This window comes from Geotrypetes seraphini, chromosome 7, assembly GCF_902459505.1.
Source record: "Geotrypetes seraphini chromosome 7, aGeoSer1.1, whole genome shotgun sequence".
In the NCBI taxonomy this organism is placed as follows: Eukaryota; Metazoa; Chordata; class Amphibia; order Gymnophiona; family Dermophiidae; genus Geotrypetes; species Geotrypetes seraphini.
The window spans coordinates 171,149,251-171,174,377 of NC_047090.1; the positions used below are offsets into that span (position 1 = coordinate 171,149,251).

Sequence of the window (25,127 nt, forward strand, 5' to 3'; positions counted from 1 at the left end):
TAACAAAAATTAGATAAAGAAAAACGTCATACAATATAAAATTTAAATGGCTATAATTCCCCTATAAGCCCACAATATTGGGGAGAGAGATTTCAGGTAAGGATGACATCTCCCAAGAGATCAAACAGAAGAAACCTACAACATACCCAAGAAGTCTCTTGGTGCTCAGGCATTTGTGGAGGTGTTCCGCCTTCACATCTACGGTAATCCTGCACGGTGCCTTTTTATCTAAAGCCCTTGTTTTTTCTTCTTTACAGCTGCATGAATATAAATCCTCCTCACATCGTATATTTCGGCTGAACAATATTGCAAAAGCGCTTACGTTTTTGGAGAACTGTAATGTAAGTATTTTATTGATTTGTTTTAATTCACTCCTTGACGCGCATTTCTCAAACAGATGTAGAATTAACAATAAATTAAGTGCGTATAATAACATCAAAGGTAAATCCTAATCAATTAATAAAAAGCAGACAGTAAAGGCATACAGAACATACAACTCAAATACTTTCATAGTAGTTGACACATAAGAGATTTAATGCAAGGTTCATTGATAAAGTGGGCGGTCCCTGACTGCTTAGTTCGCCCGGGACTCTGAGGGCCAAATGCTAAGATAAACAATTGATGAGTCAGCATTCAGCCACTAGTTATGACGATGAAAATATATATCTGAATATTCAGCACTCTTATTGGGATAGTACTAGGGCAGAGCCTGTGTGTTTCTGGAAAGTTCTGCACTTCTCCCTCCACATTCGCCGTTTCACCACTTGCGGTTTTGATTATTCACAGTTTTTTAGCATGCTGGCTCCTCCCCCCCCAAATTACATCATTCATGAGTACATTTCCGATAAAAATGTTGGCGCATTTTTCCCAGCACTTTCTTCAGCGTGCACAGAGAAAATCGCTGCTTCCCAGCACGCACAGCGTACAATAAATACTGTAAATGTTTTCACCAAAAATCGCGAATGTGAGCTTTTTTGTTATTCGCGGTTTCATCATATTCATGAGGGGTTTTAACAGAAAACTGTAAATAACATGAAAAAGTTATTCACGGTTTTTCCATATTCGCGGATCTGTTCATCCCCAGTCACCGCGAATACGGAGGGAGAAGGGTGGATTTATACTGCACCAGGAGATGCTCCTGAGGTTGCCCCTGACAAAGGTTACGAAACGGGGCTCTGTAGGGCAATCAGCTGGCACCCCGTATGAACAATAGCGGTCTACAGAATGAGATAAGTTCCTGGCTTTTTGGTAGCTTTAATAATGGTTGATAAACTGACAAGGTTGAGCACTACAGGAGCTTCTCAATCAATCAAATGTGCACTTCAGAAGCGATATTGAATTATCTACTTTAAATTCTTTAAATATATTGTACAGACACCAGGGTTTTTGGGCTGACTAGCTAGGTTTTGTAATAAACACAGTTTAAAAGAAAAAGAAACAAAAAAAATTTGTATTATTAATTATAAACTTTTAGATTGGCCCACAGGGTGTTTAAAGTGATGTGAATGGGTAACGTCTGCTGGGCACGTTTGTGCTATTGGTGGTATTGAACCCCGGTGAACTCAAAACAAATCTTTTATCCGAGTTCCTACCTACTGATTTAACACCCTGTATGGAATATTCCAGCATGATTTCTTGCAATAAGTCTAGTCAGCCCGTAACCCCATAGGTGCCTGAAGAAGAAGAGAGCAGGTCTCAACTTGCAGATCTAAGATTTTTTGACCCCTTTCATTTTGAGTAAGGCTCTTACAATTAGTATTTGATTTCATTCATTTTTCTATAGTGTTCCAGTGATCTACCACCCTTTCCGTGAAGAAATACTTCCTGGTGTCACCACTAAATTTCCCCCCTCTGAGTTTGAGCGGGTGCCCCCTTGTGACCGAGGGTCCCTTGGGAAAGAATATATCGTTTTCCACCTCGACACGACCTGTGACGTACTTAAATGTCTCAATCATGTCATAAATTTCTCAATCATGTCAGGTGCAGTTATCTAGGGAAGGTGCAGTTATCTAGGGAAGTGCTTTCAATATTGACCTAAAAGATTTTACCATTTTCCAAAATGATAGCAGAGCACCGGTTCATTGTCAAAAGCGCACGCCGACAACCCAGCACAGACAACTGAGCACAAGGCGGAAGCGCGCCAAAGAAAAACAGTATTTTAAGGGGCTCCGATGGGGGGTGTTGGTGGGGAACCCCCCCACTTTACTTAATAGAGATCGCGCCGGCGTTGTGGGGGGTTGTAACCCCCCTCATTTACTGGAAACTTAACTTTTTCCCTCTTTTTTAGGGCGAAAGTGAAGTTTTCAGTATAATGTAGGGGGTTACAACCCCTCAAACCCCCCCCAACGCCAGCGCGATCTCTGTTAAGTAAAGTGGGGGAGTTCCCCACCAACACCCCCTGTCGGAGCCCTTTAAAATACTGTTTTCCTTCGGCGCACTTCCGCCTTGCGCTCAGTTGTCTGCGCTCCTTTGTCGTCGCGTACTTTTGACCTGTCACCCAGAGTACCAGCCTGCCAAGCTGTCTGATAAATAGGGGGAGACGTTCAAAAGCTTGCTGTGGAAAAAAGACTGGTTGTAGCCAGTCTTACTTGCAAGGGAACTCAGCCTCCAATGCTCAAAAAGGTTCTCAGGGACTTTTACCGATTGCGGTAGCAGCCACTGGGAACCCTATGCAAATGCATTAGTAGGAGCTCATTAGTATTAAAATGAGCACTCCTTCTAATTCTCAGAAGGGAACGCCCGCCTCTTACCTTGTAAAATCTTTTAGCAGGTCTGGCGCTGCTGGTAGCTGTTTCTGCGTGTTTTGTGTGTGTGTGTTTCCCATGCCTATGGTCAGAACATAGTTTTTAGGTTACTGAATTGGTGCGTAGTCTTCGTCATAAGGCGCATGGGGGACAGACTTAAAGATCTCAATCTATATACTTTGGAGGAAAGGCGGGAGAGGGGAGATATGATGGAGACATTTAAATACCTGTGTGTGCTGGCGTAAATGCACATGAGTCGAGTCTCTTTCATTTGAAAGGAAGCTCTGAAATGAGAGGGCATAGGATGAAGTTAAGAGGTGATAGGCTCCGGAGTAATCTAAGGAAATACGTTTTTACAGAAAGGGTGGTAGAACAGTCTCCTGGTTGAGGGATACAGACAGAGATTGTGTCTGATTTCTAGAAAGCCTGGGCTAGGCACGTGGGATCTCTTAGATAGAAAAAGAGATAATGGTTACTGCGGATGGGCAGACTGGATGGGCCATTTGGCCTTTATCTACCATCATGTTTCTATGTTTCTATAACCATAAAGCTTTCTGACCTCACAATGCAGGTGTAAAGAGCCTTAGCCTATAGGAAGAGGAGATGCAAATGTTAAGAGCCTTAGCCAATAGGGAGAGGAGGAGATAGTGGCTGCTGCGGATGGGCAGACTGGATGGGTCATTTGGCCTTTATCTGCCATCATGTTTCTATGTTTCTATAACTATAAAGCTCTCTGACCTCACAATGCAGGTGTAAAGAGCCTTAGCCAATAGGGAGAGGAGGAGATAGTGGATGCTGCGGATGGGCAGACTGGATAGGTCATGTGACCTTTATCTGCCATCATGTTTCTATGCTTCTATAACCATAAAGCTCTCTGACCTCACAATGCAGGTGTAAAGAGCCTTAGCCTATAGGAAGAGGAGATGCAAATGTTAAGAGCCTTAGACAATAGGGAAAGGAGGAGATAGTGGATGCTGCGGATGGGCAGACTGGATAGGTCATGTGACCTTTATCTGCCATCATGTTTCTATGCTTCTATAACCATAAAGCTCTCTGACCTCACAATGCAGGTGTAAAGAGCCTTAGCCTATAGGAAGAGGAGATGCAAATGTTAAGAACCTTAGCCAGTAGGGAGAGGAGGAGATAGTGGATGCTGCAGATGGGCAGACTGGATGGGCCATTTGTCTATGACACACATGCACACAAAACATGGACAACATTTGCGTCCATATCATGGCTGAAACAACAACAAAAAAACTTTAGTGGAGAGCTCCTGCACACAAGAACTGTGCCTACTGCTCAGCTCTTGTGAGCAGGCATCAGGCACAGATTCTCCCCTTTTCACCAGGATACTCAGCACAAATAGTGTGTATATGATTTGCATGCTATTTGTGCTGAGCGAACCCCTGCAAAAGAAAATCGCTTCCAGCCCGGGATTTTTTTTAACCAGGTTGCCAAAGCTTTCTGCATTCTTCCCATAGAGTTTCAGAGCTGTGGACCAGCAAGTGAAGAGGAATATTTTCATGTCCTGTGAAGAGGAAGTACCCAGCAAATATTGCTCTACAGCGTAGCATTGCTGTCTACATGTCTATTTATTTTTAAAATTTCTATACCGTTTTATATCAAAATGGTTTACAAAATGGTTACATATATAAAATCTTAAAACAGACTAAGACAAGTAGAAACAGAAGGATTCAGTTCTTACAACAGAAAGATCAATCTTCAGAGAAATGCATCCGCAAATAATTGTGTTTTTTAGCAAGTTTCTTTTTCATCACCGTCATTTTTCTATCTTAGTTCAATCAATTATATTATCTTGTCTTGATTACTGTAACGCTATCTAACTCCGCATTACAAAAATTTGTCTTCATAGATTACAATTAATTCAGAATGCTGCTGCGAAGCTGATCTTTGGAAAACGTAAATTTGACCATGTGACCCCTCTGCTTCAGAGTCTTCATTGGCTCCCGGTTTATTTTAGAATTCAATTTAAATGCGCTTGTATTTCTTTTAAAATTCTACATGGTATCTTTAATCCTCTTATTCCTTTATTTTGGAATGTTTACCGATTCTCCTTTGCAAGAGGTATCCAACATATTTAAACTCTCCCTTCCTTCTAAAAAAGGGATTAAAGGAGTCGAGATCTTCAGTCAATCTTTGGTCTTTAAATTCTCCCAACTCTGGAATGATCGCCCCTTTTTTTAAGGAGTTCCAGTTCATTTCGATTTTTCCGTAAATCTTTAAAAACTACTCTATTTGCCAAACATTTTGAAAATTAATTCTTTTGAAATTTTGCTGTTATCTTCTATTTATCATTTGTAAATCATTCCTTGTTGATTTAATTGCTGTAAACTGAGTCGAGCCTTCTCGGAATGATGACTCAGTATACAAAGTTAAGCTTTTCTCAAGATGTTATTCAGTCTCGGTCCACAATGATTCTAACATGTACGAGTGAGACAGATAAAATGTTGTTAATGAAACTTTACTTTAAAAATAGACTGACCAAGTTCTGTGGGGATTTGGTCAGTATGTTTCCTGATGTCTCAAGAGCTACTCAGTTTAGAAGAAAAGAATTTTTGAAATTGAGAACTAGAGTATTGGCACTTGAGGCATCATTTTATCTGAAGTTTCCTTGTAAATGTTTGGTTAAAATACAAGACACTGAATTTGTTTTTTGGGACCCCATTCAATTGCAACAATTTTTGGTAGCTCGTGAACAGAAGTGAGATTTCTTTTCTTTTTCCTTTTCATTCTTTAATGAGAAATTAGGTTAGGAATGTCCAAGTCCTAATATAGTAGGGAATGATTTGGGTTCATTGGAATTCAACCTATTTCTTTGTTTTCCTTTAAATTTAGTTGGTAAATAAGCAATATGTTTCCCCTTTTAGTGGGCTTGTAAAGGATTGTTTTTTTGTATTGTTTGTTATATTGAAAACTTGTATGGAAACCTTTTTTTCCTTGATATCTTTATGATATTGTAAATGTATTAAATTCAAATTAAAAAAACAAAAAACTAAACAAAGTTAAGCTTTAGTTTAGTTTAAACTCCTATCGCTGCATTTCTGAATTTGCCCTACAAGGGTATTCCACAATTTTACTCCTGCACATGAAAAGGTCATTGCATTGGTTTCAGCATATTTTGGGTTAGCATTTGCAGAATTTCAGAGCGCAATGATCTTGTTGGTTGACATCTTGCTCTTAAAAAATTCCAGGATGGTGCCATATAAAAATTGGTGACAAATCATCATTGCTTTGTAGTGGATTCTAAATACAACTGGCCTCTTCTCCCTTGAAAAGAGGAGACTGAGAGGGGACATGATCGAAACATTCAAGGTACTGAAGGGAATAGACTTAGTAGATAAGAGACAAGTTGTTCACCCTCTCCAAGGTAGAGAGAACGAGAGGGAACTCTCTAAAGTTGAAAGGGGATAGATTCCGTACAAACGTAAGGAAGTTCTTCTTCACCCAGAGAGTGGTGGAAAACTGGAACGCTCTTCCGGAGGCTGTTATAGAGGAAAACACCCTCCAGGGATTCAAGACAAAGCTAGTCAAGTTCTTGCTGAGCCAGAACGTACGCAGGTAGGGCTAGTCTCAGGGCACTGGTCTTTGACCAAGGGCCGCCGCGTGACTGCTGGGCACGATGGACCACTGGCCTGACCCAACAGCGGCAATTCTTAAGTTCTTATGTTCTTAATATTGATATAATGTTGGATGTAATGTTATTGCTTTGTTTTGGTTTTTTTATTATTCTTTATTCATTTCTAAAATCAAATACATAGCGCAATCAAGTAATATAACATATTGCACTCTATTCCACAAAGTAATATACAGCTATTTAACCCCCCCTTCCACCCAAACCCTCCCCCCACCCCTCCTGGATGTGTATAACAATCTTTCATGAATCAATGGGAAATAATGTTAATAATTCAATTCATATACTACAATATATTGTTAACGGGCCCCAAATTTCCTTAAAGTTGCTATGATGTCCCCTCTGTAAAGAATTAATGTTATTGCTTTGAACGTAAGTTTGTAACCCGCCCTGGGTAACGGCGGGATATAAATGAATAAACAAACAAACTAGATTATTGTAACAGTCTATTACAGGACATTATGGGCTCCTTTTACAAAGGTGCGTTAGAGCCTTAACGCACGGAATAGCTTGCGCTAAAATGCCATGGGCGCTAGCCAGTGCTCCCTCTAAGCGGGCGGGTGTTGTGGGCAAAATTTTTTTCGCTGTGCGCTACAAATATCGGGCGCCAGCGCCAACTCGCCCGATTCTCCTCTCGCCGCCCTGCCATCTCCGTACGCCGTGCGCTGTGACGTAAACTTGTGCGCTGCGATGCAATATTTTGTGCGCCGGCGCACACCAGCGCAGCTTAGAGGGAACACTGGCCGCTAGCCGCTACCGCCTCCTCTTGAGCAGGCGGTAGTTTTCCGGCTAGCGCCTGCTAATCCGATGTGTGCGTTAAAAACGCTAGGGCACCTTTGTAAAAGGAGCCCTATATTGAAAGAAAAAAGTCGCCTACAATTAAGTTGAAAATGCTGACGTAAAAATTCATAACACCCCCCCCCCCCAAAATACAACCGTGTGACCCCTCTGCTCCCCATTTCTCACGGGATTTCATTCTCTCCTTAGTACTCAACTCCTCACAGCGGCAGCCCTTTATGTCTCTCCCGACACCCGATCCCGTATACGCCCTCCAGAACTTTCCGATCCTCTCGATCAAATCGACTGTACGGACCTTCCCTACCTCAGGTAGTCCACGATTTTACCCGAACAAAAATCTTTAGTGTTCAAGCCCCCACTTTATGGAACCTTTACATCTCAAATCCATTGTGGGAACAAGGAGAAACGATATGTTCTCTGTTTTAGCTCCCCAACTCTGGAACACTTTGCCTCTTTTTATTAGAAAGGAGAGAGATATTATCTCTTTTAAAAAACTCTTAAAAACTTTTTTATTTAATGACGCTTTTAATGAATAATTTTCCTTTTTTTTTTTTTTTTTTTACACCCCTGTTTTATGTTTTTTCCTAATATATGTTTTTTTCACCAATAGAAAATATGTAACTTTTCCCCCCTTTCCTCCCTTTTCATGTTTGTTTTTCATGTTTGTTTTTAATGTATTATTTAATTTAATTATTTAACAAATATGTGTTTTATTGGTTTTTTTTGTTTTTTAATGTTTTTTACTAATATGACTGAATGTTCTTTTATAACTTGTTTTTAAGTGTACATCGCTTAGAATGTTTTAAATAGGCGATCCATCAAAAATAAAGTGAACTTGAACTTGAACTTGACTCTTATCCCGACTTCCATAGTTTGCTTAAAGCCTTTCTCTTTCACGACGACTGCCCCGACTAACTCCACCGCTTCTATAATTGACACTTCCCTTCCACCATTCACCTCCTCTGCCTCGAGGCCTGTATTGCAGCACACAATAATAATAATAATAATTTATTTTTTTGTATACCGCGATACCAAAAGTTCAAAGCGGTTCACAACAAAGGAAAAATTACATACAGTCAATATATATAGAATACATATTAAAATATGGCAAGCACACCCATTGTATCTCATGGAGAAAATACATCTATATCAGGGGTCTCAAAGTCCCTCCCCGAAGCACCAGGACTTACCCTTTCCTATAATTAGTGGATTTCTCTCAAGCGGTACATCAAATTCTAATAAAAACTTGAAAAATATTTTCTCTAGTTTGTGTTAAATCTACCGCACAGTACAGTAAAAAAACAGAGTCCAGAAAAAAAAAAAAAAAAAAATCAAAGGACTCACTTTGTTCATTTTCTAAGAAATGAACTCCTCTACATTAAGGGATTAGAAGCTGCTGGGGAGGAATAACTGGAGGCTGAAGTTAGCAAAGCAATGCTGAGTCAGACCAAGAGCCATTGAGGCCAAAATCCTTTTCTATTTTGGCACTTGTCACAAGGAGGTTGTTTTTTTTTTTTTTATATGTTCTTTCCCTTAAAATAATTGTGTTGCAACATCTTATCTAAACTGCACAGAGTTGCTAGAACCTGCTGCTTCTCCCCCCCCCCCCCAAAATAGCATTTTATATCCTACAGAACATTCCCTGTAGTAGAGAATGACATGGGGACAAATTTTCCTCCATCCCCGCGGGAACTCATTTTTCTGTCCCGTCCACATGAGTTCTTTTCCTGCCCCTGCCCAATTCCTGCAAACTCCGTCCTCATCTGCACAAGCCTCAAACACTTTAGAATCCTAAGTAGCAACATTCTAGAGCTCAGATTGTGATGTCATAATGCTTCATTCCACCAATGTCTAAGCTCCGTCCTCATCTGCACAAGCCTCAAACACTTTAAAATCCTAAGTAGCAACATTCTAGAGCTCAGATTGTGATGTCATAATGCCTCATTCCACCAATGCCTAAGCTCCGTCCTCATCTGCACAAGCCTCAAACACTTTAGAATCCTAAGTAGCAACATTCTAGAGCTCAGATTGTGATGTCATAATGCCTCATTCCACCAATGCCAATGCTCTGTTCTCACCTGCACAAGCCTCAAACACTTTCAAATCCTAAGTAGCAACATTCTAGAGCTCAGATTGTGATGTCATAATGCCTCATTCCACTAATACCTAAGCTCCTTCCTCATCTGCACAAGCCTCAAACCCTTTAAAATCATAAGTGTTCGAGGCTTTTGCGGTTAAGGCAGGGAAACTGAGAGCGCCAAAACTTGCAGGGACAGGACGGGGAAATTGAGTTCCTATGGGGACGGAGAAAAACTTGTCCCCGTGTCATTCTCTACCCTGTAGTGACACAACAGAGTTCCCCTCCCCCTTACAAAGAAGTAGGGAGTGATAGGGGGGAGCAAGGTTTCATCCAGACACTTGTAAACTAGTTGGACACTCCTGCAGCAGGGAGTCCCCCATTTGGGCTCTGACGTTAGGCAATGGAATATTCCCAGAGAAAGATCCAGTTCCGCTTGTAAGCTGACCAGCTGTGTCTTTTACTGTAATGAGAAAGCAAAGTTACGAACCTGAGACAGATGTGTTCTGTAGACACAAGACACACAAGTGGGTTATGCACAAGTGGTGGGACAGAACAGTTCTCTCAGGGCTCTGAAGTAAATGTGAAACGTTAAGTGTGCACCTGCCTTCCTGAACACAACAGACTCTTCGGTCCTCAGTTAGCTCCATAGCTCAAATAGTGACGCAGTTTTAGGGGAGGTAGAAGGGATGGTGCACCAGATTAATTTTGCTCTCTGCAAGGCACATCTGTTACAGGTGAGCGACTGTGCTTTTTTCTGTGGACAAACGGGATCAGACACAGATGTAGGCGAATCCCGTGTTCAGGGACTCTGTTTCATTGGTAACATGCCCCTTTGTTCAGGAGCAGTCCACTGAGACGACAAAACAAGAGTCTGGGCATGACTGCATGGACTGGTCCAAAGAATAGTGGTAATGTAAAAATACGATGCAAGGACCAAGCAAAATAGGCTTGGAAGGCGCTATGGTAATCGCCATCACTTTGGTTTGATGAGGTCTGACCCTGTTTGTTAGAGGGATACTTGATATGGGAAGTTTAGCCCAATAGGTAGGGTTTGTGGTGTCTAGAGAATGACACGGGGACAAATTTTTCCCCATCGCCACGGGAACTCATTTTTCCCCGTCCTCTCGGCGAGTTCTTTTCCTGGCGGGGGCAGATTCTCCGACATAGAATCTATGTTTCGCTACTGCTTTTTCGAGGAAATCCCTGGGAAAGCACGACAAAATAATGTCAGAAAAATCTGCTTAATATTATAAAACTTTTCAATATTTCAGATCTCGGTGGAGAAGCATACCTTTGTCAGCCGCCATTGCCTCTCTTTTTCTTTCAAAGATGGCATTTTTACACTCTTATTTAAAGTTGTCGCTTTAAAACTTATGCTTCAGGAGATCACGTGACGCTATGTACAGGAGCAGACGGCGATTCGCGTCTCTCCTGCCGCCTGCCTGGAATCGCCCACTTTTCGCCGGTATTTTCGCCCCTGTTCGATTGCTGTTTCCCTGCTTGGGGCTTCCTAGTCGCGGCGCCGGTGTTGCGGAGTGCGAGCGGGGCTGTTTGGCGGCAAAATCAATAAGACCGCAGAGAGAGCGTGCCCGACTCGCTGAAAATAAAATGGCGGCCGCTAGCCCGGCGGGGCCCTCCGCTTCGCCCTCGTGGGTGGCGGAGATCACCATGGAGGTCACGGCGGCTTTGGAGTCAGTGCTGGAGAAGCGACTCAAGCCGCTGGACGATAAGCTGGAGCGGCTGCAGGGGAAGCTGGATGGAGTTGGCCGCGACCTGGAGCAGTTCCAGAGCAGGGTCGGTAAGGTGGAGGACCGCGTGGGTGGAGTGGAGCAAGCACAGAGCCAGCAGTTGCAGCGCCTGGAGGCCCTGGAGCTCAAGGTGGATGAGCTGGAAAACCGGGCCAGAAGAAATAACCTGCGCTTTGTGGGGCTCCCAGAGTCTTTGGGGGAGTCCGACTTACAGTCCTTTATGGAGCGCTGGATCCCGGAGTCTTTGGGGCTCTCGGCGGAACTGGGCCGCTTCCGAGTGGAGAGGGCCCACAGGATTGGAGCTCGGCGGGACGCAGAAGCCAGACCCCGAGTGGTTATCATCCGAGTGCTCAACTTTGCCTACAAGTCCGCGATCCTGCAGGCGCTGCGAGGGGGTCGTCAGCTGACTTATGAGAACCGTAAAGTATTGTGCTTTCAGGACTATTCTCCCCATGTGGCTCAGCGGCGCCGGGGCTTCAGCTCCGTTTGTTCAGCCTTGTTCACTCGTCGGATCCGGTTTGTTTTACTGTATCCTGCTCGACTCCGTGTCTCCCAGGGTGGCTCTGTTCGTTTCTTTGAGTCCCCATCGGCAGCCCGGGATTTCCTGGCCCAACTGGATGGCGGCGGTGGCCTTCCATTGTCCACTGCCCCTTGATCTGCTGTCTGGATGCTGGGACTGCTCGTTGGCTGGCAGTGACATTTGAACCTGGGGGGCCTTTATGGTATTGGCTTCCCCCCCTCTCCTTTTTCCTCACTTCTTTGGGGGGCGCCTTGCCCCCCCGCTTGGAGCTTTTGTGGGGGGTATGCGGAGCTCTGGGAGTGCCCTGTTTCCTCTGCGGTCCTCTGGTGGACAGGCTACTGCTTTGGACCTGTTCCCCGAGCTGCCTTTGTTTGACTTTATTCTTGGTTGGGGTCTCCCCTGGACTATGATTGGACTTTGTTGGGGGCGCTCGGGAGGGAAGGGGGGCTGAGTTTTGGGGGTTTGGTTGTGTGGATCGAGGGGTTGTGGAGTGTTGGGAGTGCGAGGTGACTGGAGTGCTGAGTGTTTCCGGGGGGGGGGGGGGGCTGGGTCCCTGGGGGGGGAGGTTTGACTGGACTTGTGGCGGCCTTTCCCCGGAATCTGTGAAGGGGGGACCGGGTCTCCCTGAGGTGTGTGGGGCTGGGTAGTTGCTGTTTGAGGGTATGGTTGGGCTTTATTCTTTGTATCGGGGGATGGGTGTTTCATAGGGGTTTTTAGTGTGGGTGGCCCAGGTAGGCTGGCGTCTTCACGTGATGGGTCCTCCTTTGAGGACCGGTCTGGGGAGATATTGGGGGGTGGGGGTTTGGGGGGCGGTGGGAGGGGGAGGTTGGGGTGGGGGGTTGGAGCGGGATAGTTTTGGCTCAGAGTGGAGGGATGTCGGGTTTTCTTCTGATCCGGAGTGGCTTGGGGGAGGTTGGTTTGGTGGGACACCACATTGTTCCGGAGCCCGCTTGCTGGGACGGTGCTCTGGAGTGCCCATGGAATTTTTTCACCTTTGTTTGGTGTTGTTGTTTTCTGTTTTTCCATGGTTCGAATGGTGACTTGGAATGTTGGGGGGGTCACGTCCCCGGTGAAGCGTACTAAAATTCTTCAAGCTTTACAACGCCTCAAGGCAGATATTGTCTTGCTACAGGAGACACACCTTACTGCGGCGGAGCATGCTAAACTCCAGCAGGGTTGGGTGTGTGTGTGTATGGCGGCTGCTGGCTCCAGTCGGAAATGTGGGGTGGCTATTTTGGTTCGTAAGGGGGTTGCTGCTCGTCTGGATACTGTGGTGGCTGATTCTGAGGGCCGATATATCTTTTGTAAGGCTCGGATTGCGGGGTCTGTGGTTCTTTTGGGTAGTGTTTATGCTCCAAACACGTACGATCGGAGATTTTATATGCGTTTACAGGCGATTCTTTCGCCCCATCAGGGTCTGCCGATGTTGTTGGGGGGGGGGGGATTTTAATTCGATTTGGGACCCCTCTTTGGATAGATCTACTGCGTTCCCTAATCGTCGGGCTCAGGATGGTAGGGGGCTCCCCTCCTTTTGTCAGTTCTTGGAGTTGGAGGACGTTTGGAGGATTTTACACCCGACTGAGAAAGACTTTACTCATATGTCACGGGCGCATTCCACGCAGTCCCGTATTGACTACTTGCTTCTTTCACGGGCTGTTTTTTCTCAGGTGGAGCGAGCGGAGATTGGTCCCTACGCGATTTCAGATCACGCTTGGGTGTGGTTGGAGTGGACGCCCCCGGGGCAGTCCTCCCAGTCCCGTCAATGGAGATATCCTCTTTGGCTTGGCCAGGACCCCAAGTTCTATGATTCGTTGGTGACGCGCTGGAAAGATTATTGCTTTCATAATGATCAGCACCGGGAGGACCCTGTTCTTTTTTGGGAAACCGCTAAGGCGGTTCTCCGTGGGCATATTATTAGTTATGTTTCGCAAGCAAAGAGGAATCGGGATCGGGAAATTCTTCGTTTGTCCCGGCTGCTGGGGACTCTTTGTCGAGCGTATGGCCGTCAGCCCACTGCTGTCAACCGGCAGGCCTTGTTGGATGTGCAGGTCGCTTTGAATGAGAAACTACACCAGCGGGCAGCTAAGAGTCTGGCCTATTACAAATATCGTCTTTATGCTTATGGTAACAAATGCGGGTGCCTCTTAGCTCGTTTGATTTCTCATAGAGAGAGCAGACGGAATATAGTAGCCCTTACATCTTCGGACTCCAGGCCTATTACGGCTGATGCGGACATTTGTCAGGCTTTTCGGGACTATTATGCTGAGCTATATGCAGAGCCTTCGGCGCACAATCTCCCGGGGGAGCTGTATTTGGACTCTTTGGATTTACCTGGCTTGGACCCGGCCCATTTGGAAACGCTGAATGCCCCGTTGTCGGAAGCGGAGGTGGATTCGGTTATTCGTCAAAGCCCGACTTTGAAGGCGCCGGGCCCTGACGGCTTTCGGGCGGAATTTTATAAGTTGTTGCGGGTAGATATTGTCGCGCCGCTTACGGCTATGTTCAATGTCATGGTGGATCGGAGGCTATGCCGGCTTACCTTAACTTGGCTCAAATTATTGTTCTGCCCAAGCCGGGGCGTGACCCCGCCAGGGTGGAATCCTATCGCCCTATTTCCCTGCTCAATTGTGAGGTGAAGATCTTGGCTAAGGTTCTGGCCAATCGATTGGCTTGTGTTCTTCCTGAGCTTCTTCATGAGGCTCAGGTTGGGTTTGTGCGGGGCCGTTCGGTCGAGAAGAATTTGAGACGCATTCTTGCCTCTTTGGAATTTTGCGCACGCCGCCAACTGCCTTCGCTTATGGTCAGCTTTGACGCAGAAAAAGCCTTTGACCGGGTGCGTTGGGATTTTTTATTTGCCACCTTGGCCAAGTATGGGTTTGCGGGCCGTTTTGTTTCGGCGTTGAGGGCCTTGTATGCTTCTCCAACAGCGGCCCTTATGGTGAACGGTTGCAGCTCTTCGTTGTTTGATATCTCCCGCGGAACGAGACAGGGTTGTCCTTTGTCCCCGCTTTTGTTTATTCTCACTTTAGATCCCCTGTTGCGTGCGATCCATTTGACTCCTGAGGTGCAGGGGGTTTCTTTTGGGTCCCTTTGTTTTAAGGTGGCGGCTTTCGCGGACGATCTCTTCGTTCATCTTACGGACCCGCAGCACTCGTTGCCGGCGTTATTGGAAACGATTCAGGAGTATGGGGACTTTGCGGGTCTTCGTCTGAACTTGGGGAAGTCGGAGGCTTTGACCACTTCGCCTGCCTTGCGGAATAACTGGGGGGGCTTCATTTCCGCTGCATTGGGCGACGGACTCCTTTTGTTATCTAGGGATTCGGCTCACGGCTTCTCTTGGTCGTCTTTATTTCGGGGCGCTTTTGGATCGCACGTCGCAGCAGTTAGATCATTGGAAAGATTTCCCCCTTTCTTTGTTGGGGCGTGTGGCGGTGATTCGTATGGTCATTTTTCCCCAGTGGCTCTACGTACTCAGGATCCTCCCACTGTGTCTTCTCAAGAAAGACTTGAGGAGCCTGCGACGGGTTTTGGCGAGGTTTTGTTGGCGTGGGAGGAAACCTCGGTTGCGTTATGATCTACTGGTGGGGGGGTGGCAGCAGGGAGGTCTTGGTATTCTGAATTTTGGTTTATATAATTTAGCATGTCTTTTGCGACATCTTAAGGATTGGTTGTTTGGGGATTCTCAATATACCCCACCTCGCTTGAGACTATTCTGTACGCCCCGTATTCTCTCCTTGCCTTGCTTCACATGCCTGGGGGGGCCTTGCCACGGGAGGTTCGGGGCTCAATTCTTTTTGCTTCCATGCGTGGGGCGTGGGAGGGTCTGGTTAGGCGCCTGGGGGGGGGACCCGCGGGTGTCTTCTCTGTTGCCCCTGATGGGCAATCCGGATTTTGTACCTGGCTCGGACAATTCAAGTTTCCGTCGTTGGAAAACGTTGGGATTTTTTTTGGTAGAACATCTGCTGACCGTCGATGGGGACCTGCGAACTTTAGCGGATTTGAGGGAGCGATTGGGGCAATGCTGGGGGGATACTTTTGCTTACTGTCAAGTTAAACATTATATTCTCACGCTTCCCCGGACTGCCCTTCAGCACCCGTTGGGGACTCGTATTAGGGATCTGTATGCCCAGGTTGAGCCTTTTCAGATTTCGGTGTCCGCTTTATATCGGGCTTTGCTTCCTTTTGAGGCTCCTAGGAACTGTCTGGGGGTTCGGGATAGCTGGGCCTCGGAACTCCATCTGGACCTTGCTTCTTGGGAGGTTTCCCGGAATCTGGCGGGCTTGCCGCATTTAATCCGAGGAGCCGTGTTGCAGGAATGTTATGCTCGTATTTTGTACAGAGGGTATATCACCCAAGCTCAACTATTCAAATTTGGTGGTGTTGCTTCTCCCCTGTGTCTCAAATGTGGTCGGGATCCGAACACGTTTGCTCATGCTTTGTGGAATTGTTGGTGTATTCAGGCTTTATGGGCAGAGGTTATCTCTTATTTGAGCTCGCTTTTGGAGACGTCGGTAGAGGGCACGGTTGAGCAGGTGGTGCTGGATTTACCGGGAGCTTTTCGTTCCTTGCTTCCAGGAGCTCGATGGCTGTGTCGTAAGGTGTGTCTCCTGTCCCGTCATTGTATCATGCAGCAGTGGACCTCCTCGAATCCTCCGTCTTTTTGGCATTTGAGGGCTCTTCTCCATGAGTTGGTTCTTCAGGAGGCCCGGGAGGTGGGGGGTTCCCTTAAGCGTTGGCGGAGCTTTTTGTTGATCTGGGATCCTTATGTCAATTCTATGTCTCCTAGGGGACGTGGCTTTCTTCTGAACACCTTGACTTGAAGCGGCTTTCTCCTGGCTAGTTCTGGATCTCGACATCTCTCTGCTCTGGGGGCTGGGGTTTGGGGGGGGGGTTGTGGAGGGGTTGGAGGGGTTCTGTTTAGAGGGGGGGGGAGGGGGATGCCTAGTTGGTTTGTTGTCCTAGGGTCATCAGAGTCCAGACCCTGGGGGGGGGGAATTTGGTTTGTGCTTTTCTAAGTCGGGCGTTCCACTTCCTTAGGGGGGCGGGGGGGTGCTGGGGGGGGGGTTGGGGGAGGCGGGATTTTGAGGTGGTTGGGTATTTTTCGGGGCTGGTATTTTTGACATGCTTCTGTATGCTTGTCTTTGTTTATGCAGCCACTGTATCTTTTTCTTTGTGCTGGCATTTGTTGTTGCTGTATTCACTAATGCGTGCCTGTTCTTTTTCATGTCAATAAAAATTGTTACAACCTAAAAAAAAAAAAAGAAAACTTATGCTTCAAAAATTTATTTTTTTTTCCCCATTCTTTATTCATTTTTCCATCTTCCACCTAGTATACAATATTACATAAATTACACATCACTTGAAATTCTTTCTAACATCATCTAAATACATAAATTTACCCTCTCCCCCACCCTCCCTTTTCACAGATATTATAATCTAAATTCAATATGCTATATTCACAAATACTGATTAAACCTATATTATAACTATATACCCCCTCCCATAATTATAATTATACTTTCATGTTGTTTAGTGATTGTATGGCATCTGATAGTGACCAGAAGTCTTACATCAGATTTTTTTGTTAGTCAAAAACCTTCCAAAATTTTTTTAAAAATTTATCTTTTATTGAAACAACATTACAGTAGTAACATACTGAAGCATCAGCTTTACAAAGTGAAAAACAGCAGTACAGTGCTAGAAACTCCGATCTCGCCTCCTCCCCCCAGCAATATGTCCTCAAAGTAAACAACATTAATTCCCAGTGCTAGAAATAAACACCAACTGAGGGAAGGGAAAAGGGAAGTCCTCCATCTGGAACTTAAAACTGATAAATACCATTCAGTGTTAGAAACATAGACACATGATGGCAGATAAAGGCCAAATGGCCCATCCAGTCTGCCCATCTGCAACATCCACTATGTCCTCTCCCTATTGGCTAAGGCTCTTTACATTTGCATTTCCTCTTCCTATAGGCTAAGGGGCTCATAATAAAAATTTTAAAACAGTTCAAAAAGTGGCCTTCATGGACAATCATAAGAACATAAGAAGTGCCTCTGCCGGGTCAGACCTGTTCCATCGTGCCCAGCAGTCCGCTCGCGCGGCGGCCCAACAGGTCCAGGACCTGTGTAGTAATCCTCTATCTATACCCCTCTATCCCCTTTTCCTTCAGAAAATTGTCCAATCCCTTCTTGAACCCTAATACCGTACTCTGTCCTATTACGCCCTCCGGAAGCGCATTCCAGGTGTCCGCCACCCGTTGGGTGAAGAAAAAACTTCCAAGCGTTGGGTTTGAATCTGTCCCCTTTCAACTTTTCCGAATGCCCTCTCGTTCTTGTAGTTTTCGAACGTTTGAAGAATCTGTCCTCTCTAAGTCATGAAGGTCAGAAAGGCAGATCGTTCAAGGACCGATAATCAAAGCTGGTTTTAGACGTATCTAAAACCAGCTTAGGCCTTTACCCTGCCTCTGAATGCATAGAGCGAAAAGAGGCATTTTTAGAGGAGGGGAAAGGGGGAGGTGGGTCGACCTAGACTTAGTCGTACAGCAAGTATAACAACTTTTGACAGGTTGCCCAGTCGGAACTTATCCGTTTGACTTAGACCAAGTCAAAACAGGGATAAGTTCCGAATAGGGGCCGCTGAGCTAAGAGATGCCCAATCTCTCCTGAAGGCACCCTCCAACAAAATGGTGATCGCATCTCTCCTGCTGGCACCCCCCCCTCCAACAAAATGGCAATTGCCGGCAGGAGGGATTCTAAGCCCTCCTCTGGCACTCCCTCTCAAAACCCCGAACCTTCAGGAGGGATCCCAAGCCCTCCTGCCGAAGATGCCCTCCCCGTGAATGCTCCCGACCCCCCCCCATTACCCCAGACACCCCCACTACCCCAAACCCCCCCACCACTAACCTGTCAGTTGGCTGGCTAGACAGGTCCTTGGTCCGTCCAGCCGGCAGGCCCGCCATCTACCAAATGGCGGGCCTGCCCCTTCCCGGTGCATTGTGGGATGCACCGGGAAGGGGCCTTGGGCCTGATTGGCCCAGGCACCTAAGGCTGGCCCATAGGAGGGGCCTTAGGCTTCTGGGCCAATCGAAATTGTAAATTTTAAATGGAATCAGGGCCAATGTTCTTTGCTTTTAATTCTTTCACTTTGCAGGTAAAGTTGGTGAGCATTGATGCTGCAGAAATTGCTGATGGAAATTCCTCTCTGATACTTGGGCTGATCTGGAACATCATTCTGTTTTTTCAGGTAAAACCATGTTCATAACAGAAGAGCCACACAGCCACCGCACTATTGTGTATAATGACTGGCTGAACTCATGCCACAAATACATAATCGACCCAGCTGCCATTCAGTTTCAGTAGATTACCTCCTAACCACTTATATACAAGAGTCAAATCTAGTTGTCTCTACACATTTTTGCATTTTCTTAAAAAGTTTTTATGTTGCACCGGAATAATAATGTTGATCTCTCCCACTTCTACAGAATTTCAATCATAACAAATCAGGTTTATATATAAGAACATAAGAATAGCCTTATTGGGTCAGACCAGTGGTCCATCAAGCCCAGTAGCCCGTTCTCACGGTGGCCAATCCAGGTCCCTAGTACCTGGCCAAAACCCAAAGAGTAACAACATTCCATTATCTCAGAGTAAGCAAGATTCCAGAACCCCAACTAGTAGCAACATTCCATGCAGAATTCCCAAAGAATAGCAAGATTCTAGAATCCCAAGGAGTAGCAACATTCCATTCTACCGATCCAGGGCAAGCAGTGGCTTTCTCAATAACAGACTATGGACTTTTCCTCCAGGAACTTGTCCAAACCTTTCTTAAAACCAGCTACGCTATCCACCTGATTCCAACATAGTTTGCAGTAAAGTAGTCCAGAATCCCAGATGCCGCCACCTCCTGGTGGATGGCTTGGTGGCACATTTCTGATGCTCAGTGAATGGACGCTTCCAAACAGGGTGAGAGGAAAAGGAGCAGTGATTTTTTTTTTTTTTACCAATAGTAAGGTCTGATCACTGATTAGGAGACTTTGTACTCGCATTTCTCCTCTTTTCCTCTGCTAATAATGTCAGGACACCACACCCTCTTTGGTTGACGTGTATATTTAGTCTTTTTTGCTCTTTTATCTCATTGGTGAAACCTGTTGATCCAGCTGATGTGTCTCTGCTTGTGGCAGTGTTCCCCCCACCCCCTCCTCACGAGTGAGCGGCACATGTTTGGAACAGCCCTGCACGGGTCATTCTCTACACACTCTTACACCGAGGATTATCTGGGAGGAAGAGACTGTTTCCTTTCACTTCAGACTTAAATGCTTTACAAAGTAGATAGTAATATAGGACCAATTGTATTCACTAGGTGCTAACATGTAGAAGATTAGTATTTACCCAGGGCTATGGAGTCGGAGTGAAAGCAATTTTGGGTGGAGTTGGAGTTGGTAAAAATGTACCGACTCCAGCTTCAAAATAAATTTACCATATATTATATTATAATTTTCTAGTGTAATAGGTGTTTCATTCTGGACAGTAGGGTATTCCGTGCAGAAGAAATCCATTTCAGATTTTCAACTCCTCCTTCTCCAGAGGGCTCTGCTGCCCCTTCAGTTTTTCCTTCAGTTTTTCCTTCAGCGCGTGGGCCAGAAGGTGTCTTGCTTATCTACTCTCTATATACAGTGGTGCCTCACACAACGAACTTAATTGGTTCCAGGAGCAAGTTTGTTATGCGAAACGTTCGTTATGTGAAACGCGTTTTCCCATAAGAATACATGTAAAAAAAAATAATTCGTTCTGCAGCATAAAATATGCTAAGATGACATAAAAAAAGATAAATTTTTGGTTATTATTTTTATTTAGATACATCTAAAAACATAATTGTTTTTTAAAACAACACACATTTTTTAAATTTAAAGACAGACTAAGTAGAGTCTAATTTTACAGTGAGAGAGGGCAGAGTCTCAGCGGCAAAAACTGGGACTTAACTGTTCATTTTTTTTTTTTTTCTACCGTGTTTCCCCGATGATAAGGCAGGGCCATCAAATAAGACAGCCCCCCCTTTTTAGAAAAAAATGTAAAATAAGGCACCCCCCCCCGCAAATAAGCCACCCACCGATACCTGCGCTTACCCGAATCGGGTGGTACGGTGGGTGACTCCGTGTGGTCCCTGGCACCCCCGACACGATCGGGGCAAGAGGGAGCTCAAGCCCTCTTGCCCCCCCGACTCCCCGACACGATCGGGGCAAGAGGGAGCCCAAGCCCTCTTGCCCCCCGACTCCCCGACACGATCGGGGCAAGAGGGAGCCCAAGCCCTCTTGCCCCCCCCCGACTCCCCGACACGATCGGGGCAAGAGGGAGCCCAAGCCCTCTTGCCCCCCGACTCCCCGACACGATCGGGGCAAGAGGGAGCCCAAGCCCTCTTGCCCCCCCGACTCCCCGACCCGCTCGGGGCAAGAGGGAGCCCAAGCCCTCTTGCCCCCCCGCCCCCCCGACACGATCGGGGCAAGAGGGAGCCCAAGCCCTCTTGCCCCGCCGATTCCCCAACTCCCCGACAATATCGGGCCAGGAGGGAGCCCAAGTCCTCCTGGCCACGGCGACCCCCTAACCCCACCCTGCACTACCTTACGGGCAGGAGGGATCCCAGGCCCTCCTGCCCTCGACGCAAACCCCCCCCCCCCCCAACGACCGCCCCCCCCAAGAACCTCCGACCGCCCCCCCAGCCGACCCGCGACCCCCCTGGCCGACCCCCACGACACCCCCACCCCCCTCCCCCGTACCTTTCTGTAGTTGGCCGGACAGACGGGAGCCAAACCCGCCTGTCCGGCAGGCAGCCAACGACGGAATGAGGCCGGATTGGCCCATCCGTCCCAAAGCTCCGCCTACTGGTGGGGCCTAAGGCGCCTGGGCCAATCAGAATAGGCCCGGGAGCCTTAGGTCCCTCCTGGGGGCAGGGCCTGAGGCACATGGTCGGGTTGGGCCCATGTGCCTCAGGCCCCGCCCCAGGAGGGACCTAAGGCTCCCGGGCCTATTCTGATTGGCCCAGGCGCCTTAGGCCCCACCAGTAGGCGGAGCTTTGGGACGGATGGGCCAATCCGGCCTCATTCCGTCGTTGGCTGCCTGCCGGACAGGCGGGTTGGCTCCCGTCTGTCCGGCCAACTACAGAAAGGTACGGGGAAGGGGGTTGGGGGTGTCGTGGGGGTCGGCCAGGGGGGTCGCGGGTCGGCTGGGGGGCGGTCGGAGGTTCTTGGGGGGGCGGTCGTTGGGGGGAGGGGGGGTTAACGTCGAGGGCAGGAGGGCCTGGGATCCCTCCTGCCCGTAATGTAGTGCAGGGTGGGGTTAGGGGGTCGCCGTGGCCAGGAGGACTTGGGCTCCCTCCTGGCCCGATCGTGTCGGGGAGTCGGGGGGGCAAGAGGGCTTGGGCTCCCTCTTGCCCCGATCGTGTCGGGGAGTCGGGGGGGCAAGAGGGCTTGGGCTCCCTCTTGCCCCGATCGTGTCGGGGAGTCGGGGGGGCAAGAGGGCTTGAGCTCCCTCTTGCCCCGATCGTGTCGGGGGAGTCGGGGGGGCAAGAGGGCTTGGGCTCCCTCTTGCCCCGATCGTGTCGGGGAGTCGGGGGGGCAAGAGGGCTTGGGCTCCCTCTTGCCCCGATCGTGTCGGGGAGTCGGGGGGGCAAGAGGGCTTGAGCTCCCTCTTGCCCCGATCGTGTCGGGGAGTCGGGGGGGCAAGAGGGCTTGGGCTCCCTCTTGCCCCGATCGTGTCGGGGAGTCGGGGGGGGCAAGAGGGCTTGGGCTCCCTCTTGCCCCGATCGTGTCGGGGAGTCGGGGGGGGCAAGAGGGAGCCAGGCGGAGAGAGGGCAGTTAAGCGCAGTGCCTGCGCGGAAGGATGCAGCTCGGGCGACTTCGTTGTGTGAAACGAAGTTCGTTGTACGAATCAAGACATAAAGTTCGTTGTGCGCAGCGTTCGCTGTGCGAGGCGTCCGTTATGCGAGGCACCACTGTATCTTTATTGTTTTTGTTTTTTTTCATGGTCTTTGCGTCTGTTGGGGCACCAGAGTTCCCCAGTATGAGGGAAAGCTCTGTCTGCATGGAGAAGAATAAAGACTTGGGCCTGCAGCCGGCAGGTTAATCCCTTGGGGACCTGTTTGGCCAGTCTGCAGAGAACTTTGTAGAGTATGGAGGTCCATTTCCCTAGTAGCTTAGCTCGCCTAATGAACTGCAGGGGCTTGAGCGCAGGCTGTCAGGCATCCATAGGGGGCTCAGCGGGGTTCTGCAGGGTGCCTGCTTCAATTTCACCTCCTCCCTTCATGTACGCGAAGATCTCCTCAGCATTTTGGAGGACTGAGGCAAGGATTCTTCTCCCAGATCCAGCTACTGCTTAGAGCTGAGGCAGGCTGCCAACACCTTCAGAGCACGTGCCACAAATTTTAGTGGAATTGAATAACTGAAGGGTCCTAAGTAGCGGTAAAAAGAGGCCTTAGCAAGCCTATACACATGGTTAGGCCATTTTTATTGCAGCCGGAAAATGGCCGATTTTCTAGTTTTTCTATTAATGGCCATACACTAATGTTACAACCGTATAGGGAGATAACTAATTTAAAGCTGTGATGAAAATCACCATTAGCACGTGCCCATTATAAAGAATTACCTTGGGAGCACATAGCCAACACCTATTTTGTAAGTGGAAAAGGCTCGTGTGGTAATCCTGTGCTAACCGGATAGCATAAGGTAATGTGGATATACTAACTGTTTAGTGTAGGAAAGCCCATTCTCCACCACCACCCCCAGACATGCCCCCAGTGGCGAGCGGTGAGGGCTTTCAGGGGAATCCCCAGCTCTATAGCCCTAATTTTTAATTTTTTCATTTACTTTTTGATTGATGCAGTTTGATTTTTTTTTGAGTAGGCAGCCTGCTCAACCAGTCAAACTGCATCAAACAAAAAGCAACCCCTTCCCCTCCCCTCCCCCCCTAAAAAAAGCAGGGCTCTTGGGCTGGGGATTCTCCGAACCCCCTTAAAACCCTCACAGTACTGATCTGAATTTGATTGGCTGAGCAGCATCTGCCTGTCCAATCAGATTCAGAGCAGTGCCCTCAGGGCCTTTAGGGGGGGGTGGGGCGAATCCCGTGAAGGCGCTGACCGCATGCCACTGTGCTCCCTCTAACAAAAATGTAAAAATATGTTTTAGTGCGCAGGTAGTATGCGCAGACTTGGAACTTACCGCAAGATTCCCGGGCACGCGAGCCATTTTAAGCTGTGGTAACCGCACATTAGCAGCGCCTAGCGCAGCTTAGGAAAACGACCTCTAAGATCTCCACCCTCTGAAGGGCCAAAAAAACTTTTATAGCCTTGAAGATATTGAGCAGATAAATGTAAGAATGCATGAGGATATAACCTGGAGATTGCATTTAGAAACGAGGGAGGCAAATAATCATTAACCATTGTGTATATCGGATCATTAATGTAATGTAATGTAATGTAATGTAATTCATTTCTTATATACCGCTACATCCTTATATAAGAAATAAATTACATTACATTACATCCGTTAGGTTCTAAGCGGTTTACAGAAAATATACATTAAGATTAGAAATAAGAAAGGTACTTGAAAAATTCCCTTACTGTCCCGAAGGCTCACAATCTAACTAAAGTACCTGGAGGGTAATAGAGAAGTGAAAAGTAGAGTTAGAGGAAAAATAAAAATAAAATAAACATTTTAAAAAGACAGCATTGATCTAAATACTTTGGAAGGTAGAGGAGAGGAGAGAAAGGAATAGATTACTAATGCATCAGCTATGTCCCACTGGTTCCACTGCGAGAGCCTCCATCTGTAACCAAATTATGCAGCCTATGTTCCTGCTTTACAGATTAAAGAATTTACCGGCAACCTCAACAAGATGGTATCATCTTCCAGCCTGTCCTCCCTGCTCAGCTGCCCTGATTCAGACACTTCTCAGCCCAGCACGCCCAGCACAGAGAAGAGCGTGTCGATGTCCATCCGAGATCAGCGAAAAGCCATCAAAGCTCTTCTAAGCTGGGTGCAAGAGAGGACAAGAAAGTAAGAGAAGCCCCCTTTCTGAAGGCAAGGGGATTTTTAAAAGAACTGTACTCTTTTAATAGGCAACTGATGCAATTTTGGGTACTGCTAGAGATTTCAAACGTGCACAGCAGGAAGAATTAAAATAAAAGGTATGTTTCATCTAAGCTATTCTTAACGGAGACAAAGAAAATGTGGTCGATGGGCTTGTGTTTTCTGTTCCTGCCAAGTGGGAATACCACCCCCCCCCCTGTCCACGCAGTTATAAATGCATCCATTGTAGAGCAGTTTATGGAAATTGTATGAACGTTGTGAAAGTAATCATGTGCTATCAGGCAGCTGAAAGTCTAATTATTGGGACCCATCAAAAAGTGCAGTTCTGTAATTGGGCACCTGTATTTACCTCCCCCCCCTTGTACCTAGAAATATTCAGTATACCAGCACAGTTGCATGGGGAAAAAATGCAAGGGGACATTTATATGGGCGGAGCACTCACCTACATCTATAACTTTTAGAGTACCGTTAAGTTAGGCAGGCCCTTGCCTCATTTGGCGCCTGTAG

General features: G+C 47.1%; 1 protein-coding gene across 2 annotated transcripts in view; it reads left to right on the top strand.

The window, feature by feature from the left end:
* The window catches only part of LOC117363385, a 468,971-nt gene that overhangs the window by 398,989 nt on the left and 44,855 nt on the right, over positions 1-25,127 (top strand). For both annotated transcript variants that reach the window (XM_033950994.1, XM_033950995.1), the window contains exons 21-23: positions 258-341; positions 18,695-18,787; positions 24,397-24,587. In XM_033950994.1, the coding sequence (XP_033806885.1) occupies positions 258-341; positions 18,695-18,787; positions 24,397-24,587 (368 nt within the window). The remainder of the gene's footprint in view (positions 1-257; positions 342-18,694; positions 18,788-24,396; positions 24,588-25,127) is intronic.